The sequence below is a fragment of the Podarcis gaigeae genome, assembly GCF_964106915.1.
Source record: "Podarcis gaigeae genome assembly, chromosome: 8".
Classification (NCBI taxonomy): domain Eukaryota; kingdom Metazoa; phylum Chordata; class Lepidosauria; order Squamata; family Lacertidae; genus Podarcis; species Podarcis gaigeae.
The window spans coordinates 89,766,363-89,784,520 of record NC_139684.1 but is presented as its reverse complement, the minus strand read 5'-3'; the positions used below and the strand labels follow the sequence as shown (position 1 = coordinate 89,784,520).

The 18,158-nt window shown below is 43.8% G+C and overlaps 1 protein-coding gene across 1 annotated transcript; it reads left to right on the top strand.

Moving 5' to 3' along the window:
- Window positions 1-3,871: 3,871 nt before the first annotated feature.
- LOC310850501 (uncharacterized protein) lies at window positions 3,872-17,601 on the top strand. The gene is made up of 4 exons (XM_083752019.1): window positions 3,872-4,079; window positions 14,482-14,592; window positions 15,110-15,283; window positions 17,173-17,601. The coding sequence occupies exons 2-4, from the start codon at window positions 14,523-14,525 to the stop codon at window positions 17,421-17,423; spliced, it is 495 nt and encodes a 164-aa protein (XP_083608145.1). The 5' UTR covers window positions 3,872-4,079; window positions 14,482-14,522; the 3' UTR covers window positions 17,424-17,601.
- Window positions 17,602-18,158: the final 557 nt, after the last annotated feature.

The window sequence follows — 18,158 nt, the reverse complement described above, 5'->3', positions numbered from 1 at the left end:
CCTGACAAAACGCCATTGCTTTCTTTTATGGATCCAATGGCATTTAGATGCAACTGGAACTTTTGCTGTTGTTAAAGCACTTAAATCTTGATGGCTAAAATGACATATAGAATTTGAGACCAAAAAGGTACAAAGTTTGAAGAAGAGGGGGGTAAATTTGTGGTATATATAAGAAATAACTGTAGAAGTTTAAAAACTACGGCAGGGTTAACATAAATCCTGTGATGTGTATAGAAGGTCAATAAGAACCTACAAGAGAAGATATGTTTTAAGAAAACCGACGCAGGGAAGGAAGGAAGTCGCGGCGTGAAGATACGCAATGTAAATAAGATGACACAAAATGTTGATTGTAAAAGATTGTTTTATTTGTTGTCTGTGGAAATTTTTTTTTAAAATGCATTAAAAAAAAAAATCTTGATGGTCTTTCATTTCAGGAATGCCACTGTATGCCAAAAAGTTGTTTATGGTGTTGAAAGAGATTGATGATACCGTGTCGGAGGGGGAGAGGGGCTCAGGGCTGTATGAATGCCACAACACACAGGGCTATCCATAAACAGTGTTTATGGAAGACAATCTTACTCGTCTACGAGGGATCGCCAAAGAAGAAGAAGATTCCTGTCAAAAATTCTGATATGTGTACATTAACTTGATGAAGGCAGCTGGATGATGAAGGCAGGATTACAAAGGAATAGGGAAATAATAATAATAATAATAATAATAATAATAATAATTTATTTATACCCCACCCATCTGGCTGGGTCTCCCCAGCCACTCTGGGCGGCTTCCAACAGAACACTAAAATACAATAACCTATGAAACATTAAAAACTTCCCTAAACAGGGCTGCCTTGAGATGTCTTCTAAATGGCAAGTAGTTGTTTATCTCTTTGACATATGATGGGAGGGTGTTCCACACGGCGGGTGCCACTACCGAGAAGGCCCTCTGCCTGGTTCCCTGTAACTTGGCCTCTCGCAGTGAGGGAACCGCCAGAAGGCCCTCGGCACTGGACCTCAATGTCCGGGCAGAACGATGGAGGTGGAGACACTCCTTCAGGTATATTGGACCAAGGCCGTTTAGTGTTGGTTTCTGCTCTCTTCACTGTGCAGCGAAATGCTAGTCACAAGGCAATGTTTACATTCCACAGTCAGAGTTGCTGTTGGGTTTTCCCACGGGAAAGGGAGACTGGATGTGACGTACACTGGTTTCCTGTTTTTCTCTGTTCTCTCGGTGCTTCCGAAGAGAGAGGTTGCTTCTCTGCTCTAGCAGAGGCAAGATGCTTGTTTGTAATCTCTTAACATTGAAGTGTAAATAAAGTAAAGAAAAGTATCTGGCACGTACTGCTCATCCTTCCGCTGGGTAAAAGGAGCCTGCAAAAAAAAAAAAAACATTTAGGGCTTTAAAGGTCAGCACCAACACTTTAAATTGTGCTAGGAAACGTACTGGGAGCCAGTGTAGGTCTTTCAAGACTGGTGTTATATGGTCTCGGTGGCCACTTCCAGTCACCAGTCTAGCTGCCACATTCTGGATTAATTGTGGTTTCCAGGTCACCTTCAAAGGTAGCCCCGCATAGAGCGCATTGCAGTAGTCCAAGCAGGAGATAACTAGAGCATGCACCACTCTGGCGAGACAGTCTGCGGGCAGGGAGGGTCTCGGCCTGCGTACTAGATGGAGCTGGTAGACAGCTGCCCTGGACACAGAATTGACCTGTGCCTCCATGGACAGCTGTGAGTCCAAAATGACTCCCCAGGCTGCGCACCTGGTCCTTCAGGGGCACAGTTACCCCATTCAGGACCAGGGAGTCCTCCACACCAGCCCGCCCCCTGTCCCCCAAAAACAGTCCTCCTGTCTTGTCAGGATTCAACCTCAATCTGTTAGCTGCCATCCATCCTCCAACCACCTCCAGACACTCACACAGGACCTTCACCACCTTCACTGGTTCTGATTTGAAAGAGAGGAAGAGCTGGGTGTCATCTGCATACTGATGAACACCCAGCTCAACCCCCCTGATCATCTCTCCCAGCGGCTGCATGTAGATGTTGAAAAGCCTGGGGGAGAGGACAGAACCCTGAGGCACCCCACAAGTGAGAGCCCAGGGGTCTGAACACTCATCCCCCAACACAACTTTCTGGACATGGCCCAGGAGAAAGGAGCAGAACCACCGTATAACAGTGCCCCCAGCTCCCAGCCCCTCTAGATGGTCCAGAAGGATGTTATTTTCGATGGTGTCAAAAGCCGCTGAGAGATCCAGCAGAACTAGGACACAGCTCTCACCTTTGTCCCTAGCCCGCCGGAGATCATCAACCAGTGAGACCAAGGCAGTTTCAGTCCCATGATGAGGCCTGAATCCCGACTGGAAGGGATCCAAATGGTCCGCTTCTTCCAGGCGTGCCTGGAGTTGTTCAGCAACCACTCGCTCAATTACCTTGCCCAAGAATGGAAGATTTGTGACTGGGCGATAATTGGCCATCGTGGCCACATCTAAATATGTTTTTTCAGCGGGTCTGGGAAGGCTCTCTCATGGAGGGAAGCATTCACCACCCCACGAAGCCCATCGCCCAGCCCTTCCCGGCTAGCTTTTATAAGCCAGGATGGGCAAGGATCCAGGAGACAGGTGGCTGGCTTCACTTGTCCAAGCAGCCTGTCCACATCCTCGGAGGTAACCGATTGGCTTCACATAGCAGGTAAACCTTCCTTGGCAGCTTCTAGACATATGCGTAGGCTTTTCCCAGGAATCTTACATCTGAAAAGGCAGCACTTGCCAAATAAATCTACTCTCTTCCAAGGAAAAGACCTGCTTTCTCAGTAAAGTGTGAATGCTGTCAGTGGGCCAAACATCCCTATTTCAGGAAGCTTTGGGACCTCTAGAGAGGTGTAGTAAGCAGGACACTATTATTTCTTTTCCAGGCGGGCCACATAAAACCAGGTGTTAGGTAGGTGAAGGCTACACATGCTTCCATTTCCTTCTGACTTTAGGGGTGCTCAAGAAACTGTTGAGGTTTAATCACCAAATCAAATGCAGCTGGCTTGCAGTTGGATGCTACCAGGATACTGGTGGCACTGCACCTAAACTTCACACTACGTTACCGAGAAGTTTGTTTGTTTCGTAGATAAGATCCTTTCTCGTAAATCTGATTGATCCTTAGTGAATTCAGCAGATCTACGGCTCATGCACCTTACCCCAAACATCTTTCTTTGGCAATCCCTCGTAGCCGCAAAAGATTGTCTTCCATAAACACGGCCTTAACAGTGAGTCTGTAAGTGACTGTGGAGACCAATTCTGGATCCCCACGTCCTTCCACAGTGGGGACATTGGTTTCCGGGTGGGGGTTGATCCCGGTGTGGATTTGCCAAGCGTGCCTTCCTCTTAGCACGTTTCTCCCTTGCGTCCTGAGTTAGAGTGTCTTCAAAGCCCAGGACACCTTTGGTAACGACTGTTCTCCAACTGGAGCACTCTCAGACCACTGTTTCCCAATTGTTGGTGTTTATACTACATTTTTAAAGATTTGCCTTGAGACAATCTTTAAACCTCTTTTGTTGACCACCAGCATTATGCTTTCCATTTTTAAGTTGGAAATAGAGCAGTTGCTTTGGAAGACGATCGTCAGGCATCTGCACAACATGACCAGTCCAACAAAGTTGATGTTGAAGAATCATTGCTTCAACACTGGTGATCCTTGCTTCTTCCAGTACACTGGTATTAGTTTGCCTGTCTTCCCAAGTGATGTGTAGAATTTTTTGGAGACCCTGTTGATGGAATCTTTCAAGTAGTTGGAGATGGCGTTTGTAAGTGGTCCATGTTTCACAAGCTTACAGTAAGGTTGGTAGTTTTGCTTTGTAAATAAGCATTTTGGTTTCCCTGTGAATGTCCCAGTCCTCAAACACTCTGCCCTTCAGTCAACCCCCAACACACACACATGCCTGCATGCTCTTAGCTGACCCGCCACTCATTCCTCCGTTGACCCTGATATAAGCTGGAGAAAAGGGACATTCTAGGAAGCATCAATGGTCATCTCTGCTGCTCCAACTGCCAATCCCTGTTTGGTTCCTGTACTTCAGAAGTTACGTGGACAGCCACCTAGGTAAGAATTCAGTCTGTTGCCTCGCACTGAGTCCAGGCCTGTTGGTCCATCTGGCTCAACATCGCCTTCAAAGACCAGCTTGGGGTGGCTCTCTCGGGTTTCGGACAGACACCTTTTGCCAGCCCTATCTGGAGATGCGCAGGATTGAACCTGGCAGGCAACACGTGTGCTCTGCTGCCCCAACTTGTGGCCAAGAGGGAGGGTCTCCTAGGAGGGGATGAAGGGGGTGCGAGGCAGCAGCTGGAACATCTGGTGGGTGGTGCGGTGGGAAAAAGGGTGACTGTGTCTTTCCTGAGGCTGAAACTCAAGAGGCGAGGTGCAGAAAAGCAAAGCAAACAGGAATTACCAATTTATTCCATGCTCAAGCCTAGAGGTCCAGCTACTAACGATCTGGAAAGCTAGCAAAAAAAAAAAAAAAGACAGGACCCCAAACAAAGGGATCCAAGGATTTTTATACCCATTTTAAAACAGGCAGATTTTCACTTCCCGGAGGACCTATCTGTCTTCCTTGTACTAACAACAATTCTGTCTAGATCTCATTTCTTTTCCAGCTGTCTCTAGTTCAGGCATAGGCAAACTCGGCCCTCCAGATGAGTTGAGACTACAACTCCCATCATCCCTAGCTAACAGGACCAGTGGTCAGGGATGATGGGATTTGTAGTCTCAAAACATCTGAAGGGCCGAGTTTGGCCATGTCTGCTCTAGCTCCTACTACTCTGCCAGCGTGGCATTGTTTGTTCTGCCTAAACGTGTGTGGCCTTGAGCTCCTTATGGCGACTGCTACTTTTTCTTTCAGTTCATTGTTCTGTGCACATCAGCACTGACAGATGCAGCATCACACACGCATGCCCACACGGACATGAGCACATTGCCACCTCCAGATTTAAAATGCCATTCAGCTCAGCCATTTTTATTCATTTATCTTATCCGTTTTATAGGATGCCTGATATCTTTTTTAAAACAACAACCACCACCACTAAGCATTGTGAAAAGCAAAAGCCATCAAAATCACAGGACTAGAAGGCAAATAAAGCAAAAATGCATACAGGCAACTAACTCCCCGCTTACACGCACTCAAGCCACATGTGACTGAATCACCACGAACCTGGTAGAGGCATGAATATTGGCAAAAACAGCCCTAAAAGAGCACAAAAAAAATGGCACGAAAACATCCTCTAGCCTTTGCACCAACCTTTGAGGTTAGAGTTTGAGCAGGGAGGTTTGGAGAGAGCAATTGTGGTGGAATTGGGTGGGATTTTCAATTTTTGTAAGGTTTTTTTCCAAGGGAGTCCAGTGGCTTAGAGGGCGTTTGCAGGTTTTCTCAGTAGTGTTCCCAATATACGTGATTTCACATAAAGGTGCGGTGCCTCGGAATGCAACCCCCACATAAACGGGGAGTTGCCTGTGGTGTCAAATAAAAAATCCAGAATCAAGTGACTTCTGGGTTGCCGCCTCCGGTAATGGCGGAATTCCTCTGATCGGGAGGAATTTGCCTCGTGGAAATCTGGGTCTGGCCGCCACGGCGAAGGTGGAGAACCACTAAAAATCACAGGCGGGTGAAGCCTGTGAATGTGGGATTCGGCTGGCACCTTTTGTGCTTCCCCTACTCGCAGGGAAACCCGGTTTCGGGGATCTGGAGCAACGTGGGGTGATTGGCGCGGTGCTTCAAATTGACTGCTTCTTCCACGGAGTGAAGCCGCATAGCTGTTGCCGGAGAGCGCTGACTTTTTCCTGTGGACAATTTGATCTTAAAGCAACTACCCGTGAGTAGAGTGGAGAATTGGATTTTTAAACGTCTTAATTTGGTGTCAAAACGGGGAGGTCTAAAACAGGAAGTCCACCTTCCCCTTTTGTAAATAGATTGAAGCAATGAGGATGCAAGCTGAAGCCTCGGAAAGCCTATTGTAAAGGACTAAATTTCCATCGGTGAAAAATACTAAACCCCCCTTGGTGGCAGGAGAAGAGGCGGGAAAGTTTTGGACTGAGTATACCTGCAGGAGAGAGCGAACAGAGTTAATATACCACCGCTCCGATCCTGGAAACGGGCTGCCAACAGGACTGACGTGTTCTGGAATGCTCATTGACCGTGATTAGAACGTTCACTGACAGTTAGTTAAATAAGAGGAATACATTGTTTCCACTGTCTCCGTCTGCGTTTAAAAAGGAGTAAAAGTAACAGAAAATTGAAACTAACTTTATTGTGTGAATTGAGTTTAAAAGGACTAATACAAATAGAAACTGTTTCCCTCTAGAGGAAGCCTTTGAAACTGTTACAAGAGTTGAGCTGGGGGAATTTCCAGCTGCAAGATAAAAAGCTGTGAGATTCTGGGGACCTTGAATCGGTTAAGAATGTCGACAGAAGAGGCCTTAGTGGTTGTATTATGTAAGATAAGTGACTCACTGGAACAGCTTCACAAAAAGGTGGATGTGGTAACTACCAAAATCGATAATTTGGGACAAAAAGTGAACACCAATACAGAAACTATTCAGAAATTGATACAGGAATCTACATTGACATGGCAAACTGCGGAGAAGGCTAGGGAGAAAGTTATTGCCGTTGAACCTAAAGTAACACAATTGGAGAGAGAGAGAGTCCCAGCCTTACAGATGCAATTTGATGACCATAAGTTGATGCCTGCTATGATTGAATCTAAAGAAAATCAGATTTTGAGGATTAGAGCCCTACCTGAACTGGAGAAGGAAAGTTTGATAGATTTCCTCACACAGGAATTTGATGATTTTTGGGACCGGGACTTGGGTCAAGAAGAGATTAAAACTGTGAGGGCCTTCGGACTTGGAAGAGGAGGGAAAAAAGAGAAGAACAAAATAAGAGACTGTTGGAACTACCAGAAGAACTTAGAAGAACAACAGTTAAGAGTGGAAATTTTGTTTTTGTTTTTTTAATTTTTTTTAATTGAAGATTTTATTAGTACAATAACAGAAAAAAACAGAATAAACAGAAAACAAAACAAAAAAAGAAACAAATATAAACTTAACATCTTATAGTAACCATCTTTTCTTCGCTTTTTGGACTTCCTCACATCTCTCGCTCCTACGTTCCAAATTTATACAGCTTAACCAGCAACTTATCACCTTATTTCCATTCTTATTTTATAAATTTCCAATGTTTTGTCCCTAACTTTGAATATTTTCATCTAAGTCTTAATTGCCTAATTTTAACATAATATTTATTCAAAATTTATTTTTCTCTTAAAATTCACTCATTCTCATATTCTTTTCAACTAACTTTCTGGTGCCATGTTATTTTCAATCTCTCATCCTTCTTAACACTCATATAATTTACAGTGTTTTTGTAAATAGTCCTTAAATTTCTTCCAATCCTCTTCCACTGCTTCCTCTCCCAGGTCTCGGATTCTGCCGGTCATTTCTGCTAGTTCCATATAGTCCATCAGTTGCATCTGCCATTCTTCCAGCGTGGGCAAATCTTGGGTTTTCCAGTGTTTGGCGACAAGTATCCTTGCTGCTGTTGTTGCATACATAAATAATGTTCTATCCTTCTTTAACACCCTCTGGCCAACAATGCCCAAAAGGAAGGCCTCTGGTTTCTTAGGAAAGGTATACTTAAATACCTTTTTCAGCTCATTATATAGCATTTCCCAGAAAGCCTTAACCCTAGGGCAGGTCCACCAGAGGTGAAAGAACGTTCCTTCAGTTTCCTTACATTTCCAACACTTATTATCAGGCAGGTGATATATTTTTGCAAGCTTGACTGGGGTCATGTACCACCTATATATCATTTTCATAATGTTTTCTTTCAGGGCATTACTTGCCGTGAACTTCATACCGGTGGTCCATAACTTTTCCCAGTCAGCAAACATGATATTATACCCAATATCCTGTGCCCATTTGATCATAGCTGATTTAACCGTTTCATCCTGTGTGTTCCACCTCAACAGCAAGTTGTACATTCTTGAAAGTAGCTTAGTCTTAGGTTCTAACAGTTCTGTTTCCAACTTCGATTTTTCCACCTGGAATCCTCCAATTGTCTCCATCTTTTTCTAGTATTTCCCAATATTTTGGCCATTTGACCTCCATATTGGGTCTTTTCAGAGCCTTAGCTTCCATAGGTGACAACCACCTTGGGGTCTTGTTTTCTAATAAGTCTTTATATTTTATCCAGACATTAAACACTGCTTTCCTAACAATATGGTTCTTGAAAGTCTTATGAATTTTAACCTTGTCATACCACAAATATGCATGCCATCCGAAAGCATTGTTAAATCCTTCCAAATCTAAAACATCAGTGTTTTCAAGAAGCAGCCAATCTTTCAACATGCAGAAAGCTGCTGATTCATAGTACAACCTTAAGTCTGGCAGGGCAAACCCCCCTCTTTCTTTAGCATCAGTTAATATTTTAAACTTAATTCTGGGCTTTTTGCCCTGCCAGACAAATTTGGAGATATCTCTTTGCCACTTCCCGAAACACTCCATTTTATCCACAATCTGTAAAGTCTGAAAGAGAAACAGCATCTTTGGCAATACATTCATCTTTATAGCAGCAATTCGGCCCAACAAGGAAAGTTTCAATCTTGACCAACTTTCTAAATCCCTTTTAATTTCTGACCAACATTTTTCATAATTGTCCTTAAATAAACTCAAATTCTTTGCTGTTATGTTTACCCCTAGATATTTTACTTTTTTAACCACATTTAACTCTGTCTCCTTCTGAAACCTTTCTGATTCTGAAGATGTCAAATTTTTCTCCAGTACCTTAGTTTTTTGTTTGTTTAGTTTAAATCCCGCCACGCGACCAAACACATGAATCAATTGTAATACCCTTTTTGTGCTAGACTCTGGCTCCTGTAAGGTCAAAACTAGGTCATCTGCAAAAGCCTTAAGTTTATACTGTTTCGCTCCGACCTGAATTCCTTCAACCAACCGGTCCCCTCTAATCATATTCAAGAGCACCTCCAGGACCGAAATGAATAACAAAGGGGAAATAGGGCAACCTTGTCGTGTTCCTTTTTCAATTTTAAACTCTTCTGTCACCACATTGTTAACTATCAATTTAGCCTTTTGTTCTGAATAGATTGCGTCTATCCCATTTTCAAACCCCCGCCCCACTCCCATCCCTTCCAGGTTTTTCTTCATAAACTTCCATGAAATATTGTCAAAGGCCTTCTCCGCATCTATAAATATTAACACTGCTCTTGTATTAATATTTGTTTGCAAAAGTTCCAAAATATCAATAATGTTCCTTGTGTTAGCAAACAAATGTCTACCTGGGAGAAAGCCTGCCTGATCTTTATGAATCACTTCATTTAACACTTTTTAAAATCTATTTGCTAAGATGTCTGCAAAAATTTTGTAGTCCACATTTAGGAGGGAGATGGGACGATAGTTCTTAAGTTGTGTCTTTTCCAATTCTGATTTAGGTATCAATGTGATGAAAGCTTCTTTCCACGATTCCGGTGCTTTCTTCCCCTCCATAATCTCGTTGCAAACCTCCATTAGTGGATGTATCAAATAGTCTTTCAATGCCTTGTAATATTTGGAGGTAAGCCCATCTGGCCCTGGAGATTTGCCCAATTGCATATTCTGAATGGCATCTTCAATCTCTTGTTGTGTTATTTTATAATTCAGGAATGATCTATTTTCTTGAGACAACTTTGGTAGTCCATTCTTTGTCAAAAATTGTTGTATCTCAGCCTCGTTTTGCGGCCCTTGGGTATATAATTGTTTGAAATATCTCTGGAAGCACTTCCTGATCTCCACTGGGTTCTGGATATTTCTTCCTTCAATCTCTAGATTAGTAATCGTGTTTAATTTTTGTCTCTTTTTCAACTGCCATGCTAACAGTTTTCCACATTTGTTTGCCGAATCAAATGATCTTTGTTTCATTAGCTTAACTTTCCACTCCACTTACAGATAGGTAGCCTTGTTGGTCTGCCATAGTCAAAACAAAACAAAATCCTTCCAGTAGCACCTTAAAGACCAACTAAGTCAGTTCTTGGTATGAGCTTTCGTGTGCATGCACACTTCTTCAGATACCAAGAAGTATCTGAAGAAGTGTGCATGCACACGAAAGCTCATACCAAGAACTGACTTAGTTGGTCTTTAAGGTGCTACTGGAAGGAATTTTTTTTGTTTCCACTCCACTTCCTGGTTTATCAGTTTGGAGTATTGTGCTTGATAAAGTTTAATTTTTCTCAAAAACTCCTGTGACTTCGGTCTCAATCTTAGCTTCTTCTCACATTCTTTAATTTTCTCCAAAATCTTGTCTTTTTTCTCATTCTGTGCTCTTTTCTTTACAGTGTTCTGTTGTATCAGAAACCCCCTCATAACTGCTTTACTTGCATCCCAGATGATTCTTTTTTCCACCATAGTGTTCAAATTTATCTCAAAATAGTCCTTCAGAGCTTTTTGGGCCTTTTTGGTAATCTCCTGCTCTCTAAACAAATTGTCATTCATCTTCCATCTAAAGGAGCCGATTGGGATTAGTCTCATGTCCATCTTTACGGCATTATGGTCGGAGCAGGTCTTTGGGCAGATTTCCACCTTTCTTGTCTTAGGTGCCAGACCTCTAGATATCCATATTTGGTCGATTCTTGTCCATGTCAGTTGGGCTTCAGAAAAGAATGTTCCTTCTCTTCCCAGGGGGTTCTTTGTCCTCCAAATATCAATCAATCAAGTCCATATTGTCAGTCAGTTTGAAAAAAGTTTTAGGTAGTCTGCCATCTTTTGTCACATTTTGGCTTTGAGACTTATGCCACCCCATTCATATCTCCCATCATAATGATGTTGTCATAGTCCAGATAGTCCAGCATTGTCTCATGCAGCTTCTTACAGAATTCTGATTTCCCCTCATTTGGTGCATAGATTCCTAATATCAAAAACTTTTCTCCTTGGTTTTGTATCTCAATTGCCAAAATTCTTCCTTGCTCAACTTTAAATAGAAATTTTGGTGACAGGCTCTCCTTTGCATATATCACCACTCCTCTTTTCTTAACTCGGTCCGAAGAAATAAATTCTTGTCCTAATCTTTTGTTTATTAACACTTTCCTATGGAGCCTAGTCACATGTGTTTCTTGCAAACAGATAATGTCCAATTGTTCTTTTTTCAATATGTGAAATATTCTTTTCCTTTTTTCCGGGGAATTACAGCCGTTAATGTTCCAGGTCAGAAGTTGCAGAGACATCCTGGACAAATCTGTTATTCCTTAGGTGGTGGTATCTTTTTGTCCTGGTCTTCAGACCCCAAAGGTGTAAGTGCAGGCGATGGCCCAGATCCTGAAGGTCTTTCAATCCCTTTCTGAAGGTCCTCTCCGTAGACACTCAAAAAATTTTCTTTGTCCTCGGCTGTTTTAATTTTCACCTTCTTCCCTCTGAATGTAAAAGATAATCCTTGGGGAAATTCCCACCTAAAAATAATTGAATTACTCCTCAGCAATTTTACTAACCTAATGTAGGTGGAACTAAGGTCCAAAAGTTGTTTTGGGATATCTTTATAAATTTCTACCCTTCTGTCCAAAATTTCCAGTGACTTTTCGTAGTGTAGGCCTAGTATTTTATCTCTTTCCTCCTTTGATCTCAAAGTAATCAAGCAATCTCTGGGCCTGTCTTTCCTTGTTAGTTTTCCAAGTCTAAAAGCAGTCACAATCTTAAAGTCCTTTTCTTCCTCCAAAGGCCAAAACTTGGAGAATTCTTTTGTCAGGAACTCAATTAAATTCCCTTGTTCAAGTTCTAATATCGACCTCAATCTCAGATTATTTTCCCGACTCCGTAATTCTATCATAGACAGATAAGCCTGCTGTTCACCAATCTGTTTATGCAATGGTTTTACTTCCTGCTCTAATTCTTCAACTTTTTGATTGGCTTCCTCAGCCAATTTGCGGTTTTCTGTAGTGGCCTCAAATAGTTTTCCAATCGATTGTGCATTCAGAGCAACTTGTTCGGTTAGTTTGTTAACACTGGCTGTATTTTGGTCAATCTTGGCCGTTTGCTCATCCGCTTTTTTATCCAAAACTTCCAATTTTCCAAAGATTTTCTCTAGTACTGAATTGGATCCTCCTGTAGCCATATCTTCCAGCAGAGGTTGCTCAATTCCTTCTTCCTCTGCCAGCAAAACAGCAGGGACAGATGATCTACGCGGCTGTGAAGTTAAAGTCAAGGTTGTTTGTTTAGCTTTCGCTTTAGCCGCTCTTGTTTTCCCAATGCCACTCATTCCAGTTCTGTCTACTAGTCAAGGTCAAGCTGAGTATGTTCCCATGGGAATCCACCAGCCCAGAGAATAAGCAATCAAATAGGAGGAAAGGAAAGAGAGAGCAAAGTCACATACAAATATAAATCCAAAGTCCTCTAGGGGGAGTTCAAATATGTCTTGAGGGAAAAAGCCAAATTATTAAAATCATTGATTTAAAACTCCCATTAAACCAAAGTTCCAATACTTCTACAACAATGTCCCAACAGCCTTTAATTTCCAAAGAACCTTCAGTTTTCTTGTAGTTAGCAGAGTTGGTCTTAAAAGCACAACAATGTCTCTAGCAAGTGCCAGAAAAGGTGTTTCAGTGTAGCAATTCCAATAACACTCAGATTGTAGCAAGCCCAAGTAACAAAGTGTCAAAGTCTGCAATCTGACAGTTCTATTAGTCAGGCAGTCCAACTGCCTGGGTTTCTCAGTCAAATTGTAAATCCAAAAGAAGAGGAAAGACACAGTCCATATTAAAAAAATAAATCGCTTAAAAAATTAGATCCTAGTGTTGCATAAAAGCAGCTCCAATAGATGACAGATTGATTACTTTTAACGCCTCTTCAAAGGCTCCAAACTTCAAAGTCCTTTGCTTTAGATCTTTAGCAGAAGCGGAAGACGGACTTCCTGGTTGCGTCTCCCACTTTTAGCCGAATTTACCACAATTTAGTCTCCAATTCTTACTGTCTTTTCTTACTCATGGGTTGTTGCTTTTCGAATCAAATGTTCCCAGAAAAAAAGGTCAGCGCTCACCGACAGCGGCTATGCGGCTTCACTCCTCAGAAATAGCGATCGACTCACAGCACCGCGCCAGCCCTTCCACGTTCCGAGACCCCTTACGGGGTCCCTTCTCCGTTTCGGGGGGCGCTTCTGGTGCCCACCGAGTCCCACGACCACAGGCTTTTGCTGCCTGTGGGTTTCCGATGCAGGTCTCCGCTTCGCCGTAGCGGACGACCCGTTTCCGCGGAGCTTCCCCCTCACAGCGCAAGGAGGACCGCCATTGCCGTTTGCGCCGCCTCCGGATGTCTCCGGAAATTTTGAAAGACGTCCTGAAATACCTTTTGGATCTTAGATTTAACTACGGAGATTTGGTTGCCCTGTCGAGAAGGAATAAAATCATCTTTAGGTGGGAGTTTCCCTGAGATCTACTCTTTAGCCTCAAAGGAAGGAAAATGAAAGTAAGATCAGTGGAAGACAAAGCAAAGTTCATGTATAAATATGGAGAAGACTCGCAGAAGGGACTTGGAAAAGAGTTAAGAGCATCGGACAGGAGATCACCAGGTTGATGGACTATAGGGAATTGGCGGATATGACTGGCAGAATCCGAGACCAGGGAGAAGAGTCGGTGGAAGAAGATTGGAAAAAGTTTAAAGACTATTTATAAAAATATTGTAAAATTAATGAGTGTTAGAAAAATGTTGGAAAGGAGTTATATGGCTTTAGTAGAAATGTTACAAGGAATTAAGTACAAATAGATTATTAGAGTATTAAAGGGAAAATAAGGTTAAAATATGTTAAGACAATTATATATTAAAGGGAAAAATAAGGTTAGAATATGTTAAGATAAATTACAGGACAGAAAACAGAGGGAGATGGAAAGGAATTGCTGAAACAGTTAATTAAAGTGGAATACAAAAAGGGAGGTGTGAGGAGGTTGTTAAAACAAGTGAATGAAAGATAAGATACTGAAATTATTGGATGTGTTTTAAATTGTGTTTGTTTTGTTTTGTTAATTTAATATTTTGGTGTTGTGTGGTGTTTTTGTTTTTGTATTGTATTGTATTGTTTAATTCTTTTTCTTTCTTTTGTAGTCTTTAAAATGTTAATAAATATTATTTTTTTAAAAATAATAATCCAGAATCAAAACACTGAGCGGTACAATCTGAAATTTTATGGGAACTATTTGTTAATAGGCACCTAAAACTTGCCACGGTTGCCAGCCCAGAAGCAAACATGGCTAGGAAGCAGTGATGGTAGCCATGGCACAGGCAGTTGAGCTTGTGCCTCCTTCATCTCAGTGTTGCCCTCCTAGCATTCAGCAGGGAGGAAGATGGGGGCAAACCAGAATTAGCTGGCTGTTCCTGCGCCATCTTCAGTTCTGGTGCCACTTCTGTTGACCTCTCTGCCCGCCACTCTACCAGTGCCAAGGGGTGGGGACAGGACTCTACTCATTATCCTACCCTTCTTTGGCAGAGTTAAGCAGCCTGTGGATTGGGGACTTTTTAAACGCCACGATGATGAATAAGCCCATCTACATTTCACTCCAGCAGAAGGGAGAGGCACCTCCGGATAAAGAAAATCGGGGTGTGTAAGGTAGTTTCCAAATCAGCGTCTTAGATTTCAGTTCTCTTCTCCGGTTCTACTTGATGCTGGTCCTCATAAAGGTAAAGGTAAAGGTAACCCTGCGCGTACGGGCCAGTCGTGTCTGACTGGGGTTGCGTGCTCATCTCGCTCTAGAGGCCGTGAGCCGGTGCTGTCCGCAGACACTTCCAGGTCACGTGGCCAGCGTGACGAAGCTGCTCTGGCGAACCGGCACCAGCGCAGCACACGGAAACGCCGTTTACCTTCCCGCTATAAAGCGGTCCCTATTTATCTACTTGCACGTAAGGGTGCTTTCGAACTGCTAGGTGGGCAGGAGCTGGGTCGAACGACGGGAGCTCACCCCGTCGTGGGGATTCGAACCGCCGACCATATGATCGGCAAGTCCTAGGCACTGAGGTTTTACCCACAGCGCCACCCGCGTCCCTGGTTGGTCCTCATAGTCTGGCAAAATTTTTTTAAAAAAATTAATCATTTTGATTCCCTTCTATTTTTTTTACAGAGGAACCAGGAACAAATGAAACCATTTACTGCCAAGCCTTAGCTGAGACTCTGCACCATATTGCCCTGCCTGTGACGGTGGGGCTCTACGCACCCTGGGGGAGAGGCAAGAAAAGGCTCTTGTGTGAAATTGAAGGTAAGGACCACCATCCCTCAAACATGAGTCATCACAGATGAAAGAGAGAGTTCAGAGCATATTTAATTATACAACAGCGAGAGGGTCGTTCACTGTCTACCAGCTCCACCTGTCTCACCAGAGTGGTGCATGCTCTAGTTATCTCCGGCTTGGACTACTCTATGCGCTCTGTGTGGGGCTACCTTTGAAGGTAACCCAGAAACTACAATTAATCCAGAATGTGGCAGCTAGACTGGTGACTGGGAGCAGCTGCCGAGACCACATAACACCAGTCTTGAAAGACCTACACTGGCTCCCAGTACATTTCCGAGCACAATTCAAAGTGTTGGTGCTGACGTTTAAAGCCCTAAATGGCCTCGGCCCAGTAGACCTGAAGGAGTGTGTCCACCTCCATCTTTCTGCCTGGACACTGAGCTCCAGCGCCAAGGGCCTTCTGGCAGTTCCTTTGCTGCGAGAAGCGAAGTTACAGGGAACCAGGCAGAGGGCCTTGTTGGTAGTGACACCCACCCTGTGGAACGCCCTCCCATCAGATGCCAAAGAAATAAACAACTATCTGACGTTTAGAAGACATCTGAAGGCAGCCCTGTTTAGGGAAGTTTTTAATGACTGATGTTTTAATGTATTTTTAACCTTCTGGGGAAACACAGCCAGATGGGCGGGGAATAAATTATCATCATCATCATCATCATCATCATCATCATCATCATCATTTGGGCAGTCCCAGTGCCCAAGACAGCTTTCCCCAACCTAGTGCCCTCCATATGTTTTTGGACTAAAACTCCCATCAGCCCCAGGCAGTCCAAAACACACAGAGGACTCCAGATTGGCAAAGGCTGCTGTAGATTTCCAAGCAAGACCTGCTGACTGCCAGAGGCCCTGCTGCCCTCTGAGATGCAGGGACTCTGTGATGCCAGTGGAGCATCCATTTCCCCATACAGCCATGGCAGGACTGGGGTGCAGCACTAGAGTGGGGCTCCGAGAAGCTGTCAGCAGGTGACAATGGCCACACCCAGGCGAGAGCAGCTGATGGGTCTCAAACCCTCAATGAGTGGGTCCAGTGGTCAAGAAGGGGGTTTCTGCAGGTGCTGTAGAGGGAAGTGAGACGCGGGTTGGCAGGTAGCCCATCTAGGAGAAGGAAAACTCTGATCCTAAACCAGAGTTCGGCAGCCTAAGGCCCATGGGGCTAGTTCTGGCCCAGGAGCTTCCTGGAACCGGCCCACGGTCGTTCTGTGGATCGGCATGGGGATTCCATGCTTTTCCCCCACAGCACCATTTTCCCTCTTGCCGCGGGCACCAACTTCCGGGGTCTTCTCATCTGGGCAGCCCAGGACCTCCAGACACACTGCCCGGGTTTGTGCCCTGGGAGGACATTTCAGTGCTGCTTCACCCCCGGAGGTGCACTCCAATGTCTCTTGAGACAGGAGGGTGCCCACTGGGATATCCAAGACATCTTTCCTGAATTGTCTAGTCCTCTGTACTTGCAGGGATGCAAGGAAAGGCATGCAGACTGTGTCAGGAGGGCTGCAGCTCAGGGTCAGAGCAGGAGGCCCCTGAGTTCAATCCCCAGAAGCTCTAGGTAGGGCTGTGAGAGAAAAGACTCGTTGAGGAGGATCTGTTCAGGCGGACCTCGTATCCCGAGAGCGTGGTCTGCAGCAGCATGCTGATGAATTGGGAACTGGTGTGAACACAAGGCATAAGAACCTAGTTACAGGTAGGTAGCCGTGTTGGTCTGCCGTAGTCAAAAGAAAATTTGAAAAATTATTTTTTAAAAAAAAAAATCCTTCCAGTAGCACCTTAGAGACCAGCTAAGTTTGTTATTGGTATGAGCTTTCGTGTGCATGCACACTTCTTCAGATACCATAGCACGCACATGAAAGCTCATAACAATAACAAACTTAGTTGCATGCCTTTCCTTGCATCCCTGCAAGTACAGAGGACTAGACAATTCAGGAAGATGGAGCTCGATGGGGACCCTGATCTTTTCCGAACCTTCTTGCAGAAGAGCCATTTTACGGTGGGTCGGGCCAGGTATTTTTCCAGCTTCCTCATCAATTTAGACTTCTCTCTGAAGAGGCAGTTTGAGTTGCAGCAGGGCCTGAATCACATAGTCCAGAGGAAAAACAGGGAGGGCGAGACACCGTCTGCGGAGAAAAGTGCTGGGTTGAAAGGTGAAGGATAATTCCAGAGCTGCTCATTGCGGCAGAAAGATAATAATAATTTTTAAAAGGATCCTAGACACCCTTCACGAGCCTAGTGCCCCTCAGATGTTTCGGACTACAACGCTGAGATGAATTCAACCATATTTCACTGCAGATAGTGTGTGTGTGTGTGTGTGTGTGTGTGTGTGTGTGTGTGTGGTTTTTTAAAAAAGCCTGCATGGGACAGGAAGAGAGGAATGAAGTGTGCTGTATATGATATGCATTTGTGACAGATACCAATCTCACCCCCAAATTAAATTATGTCTTATGAAAGCATTAGATTATTTTGTCTGTCATTTACTCTGGTCATTTCATGGGTTTGGACCATTTTCGCCACCGCCACCGTCTCATTCTACAGCTCCCAGAATCTCAGCTCTTGAGCTTCTTTTTCAGTGTTACACAAAAACCACAGTCTGACTTTGGCGTCTCTCCCATACACCCAGGTTCACAGATGTGTCACCTTGTCCTTTTTTCAAAAGCCGTCCAAGTTTGTGGCCATCACTCCCGCTTGTGGGATCAAATGCCATAGTTTATTTATGTATTTTATGTAGTGCTTTTTTTCTGGGGGGACATAGGGGTACGCATTCCCCTAAACATTTTGTGGATCTAAGTTTGGCCTAATTGAGGGAAAGTATTTCAATATGAGTAGGAAAACAAGAGTACCCCTAAACATTTTTAAGGGGAAAAAAGCACTGATTTAATGTATATACTGCCTA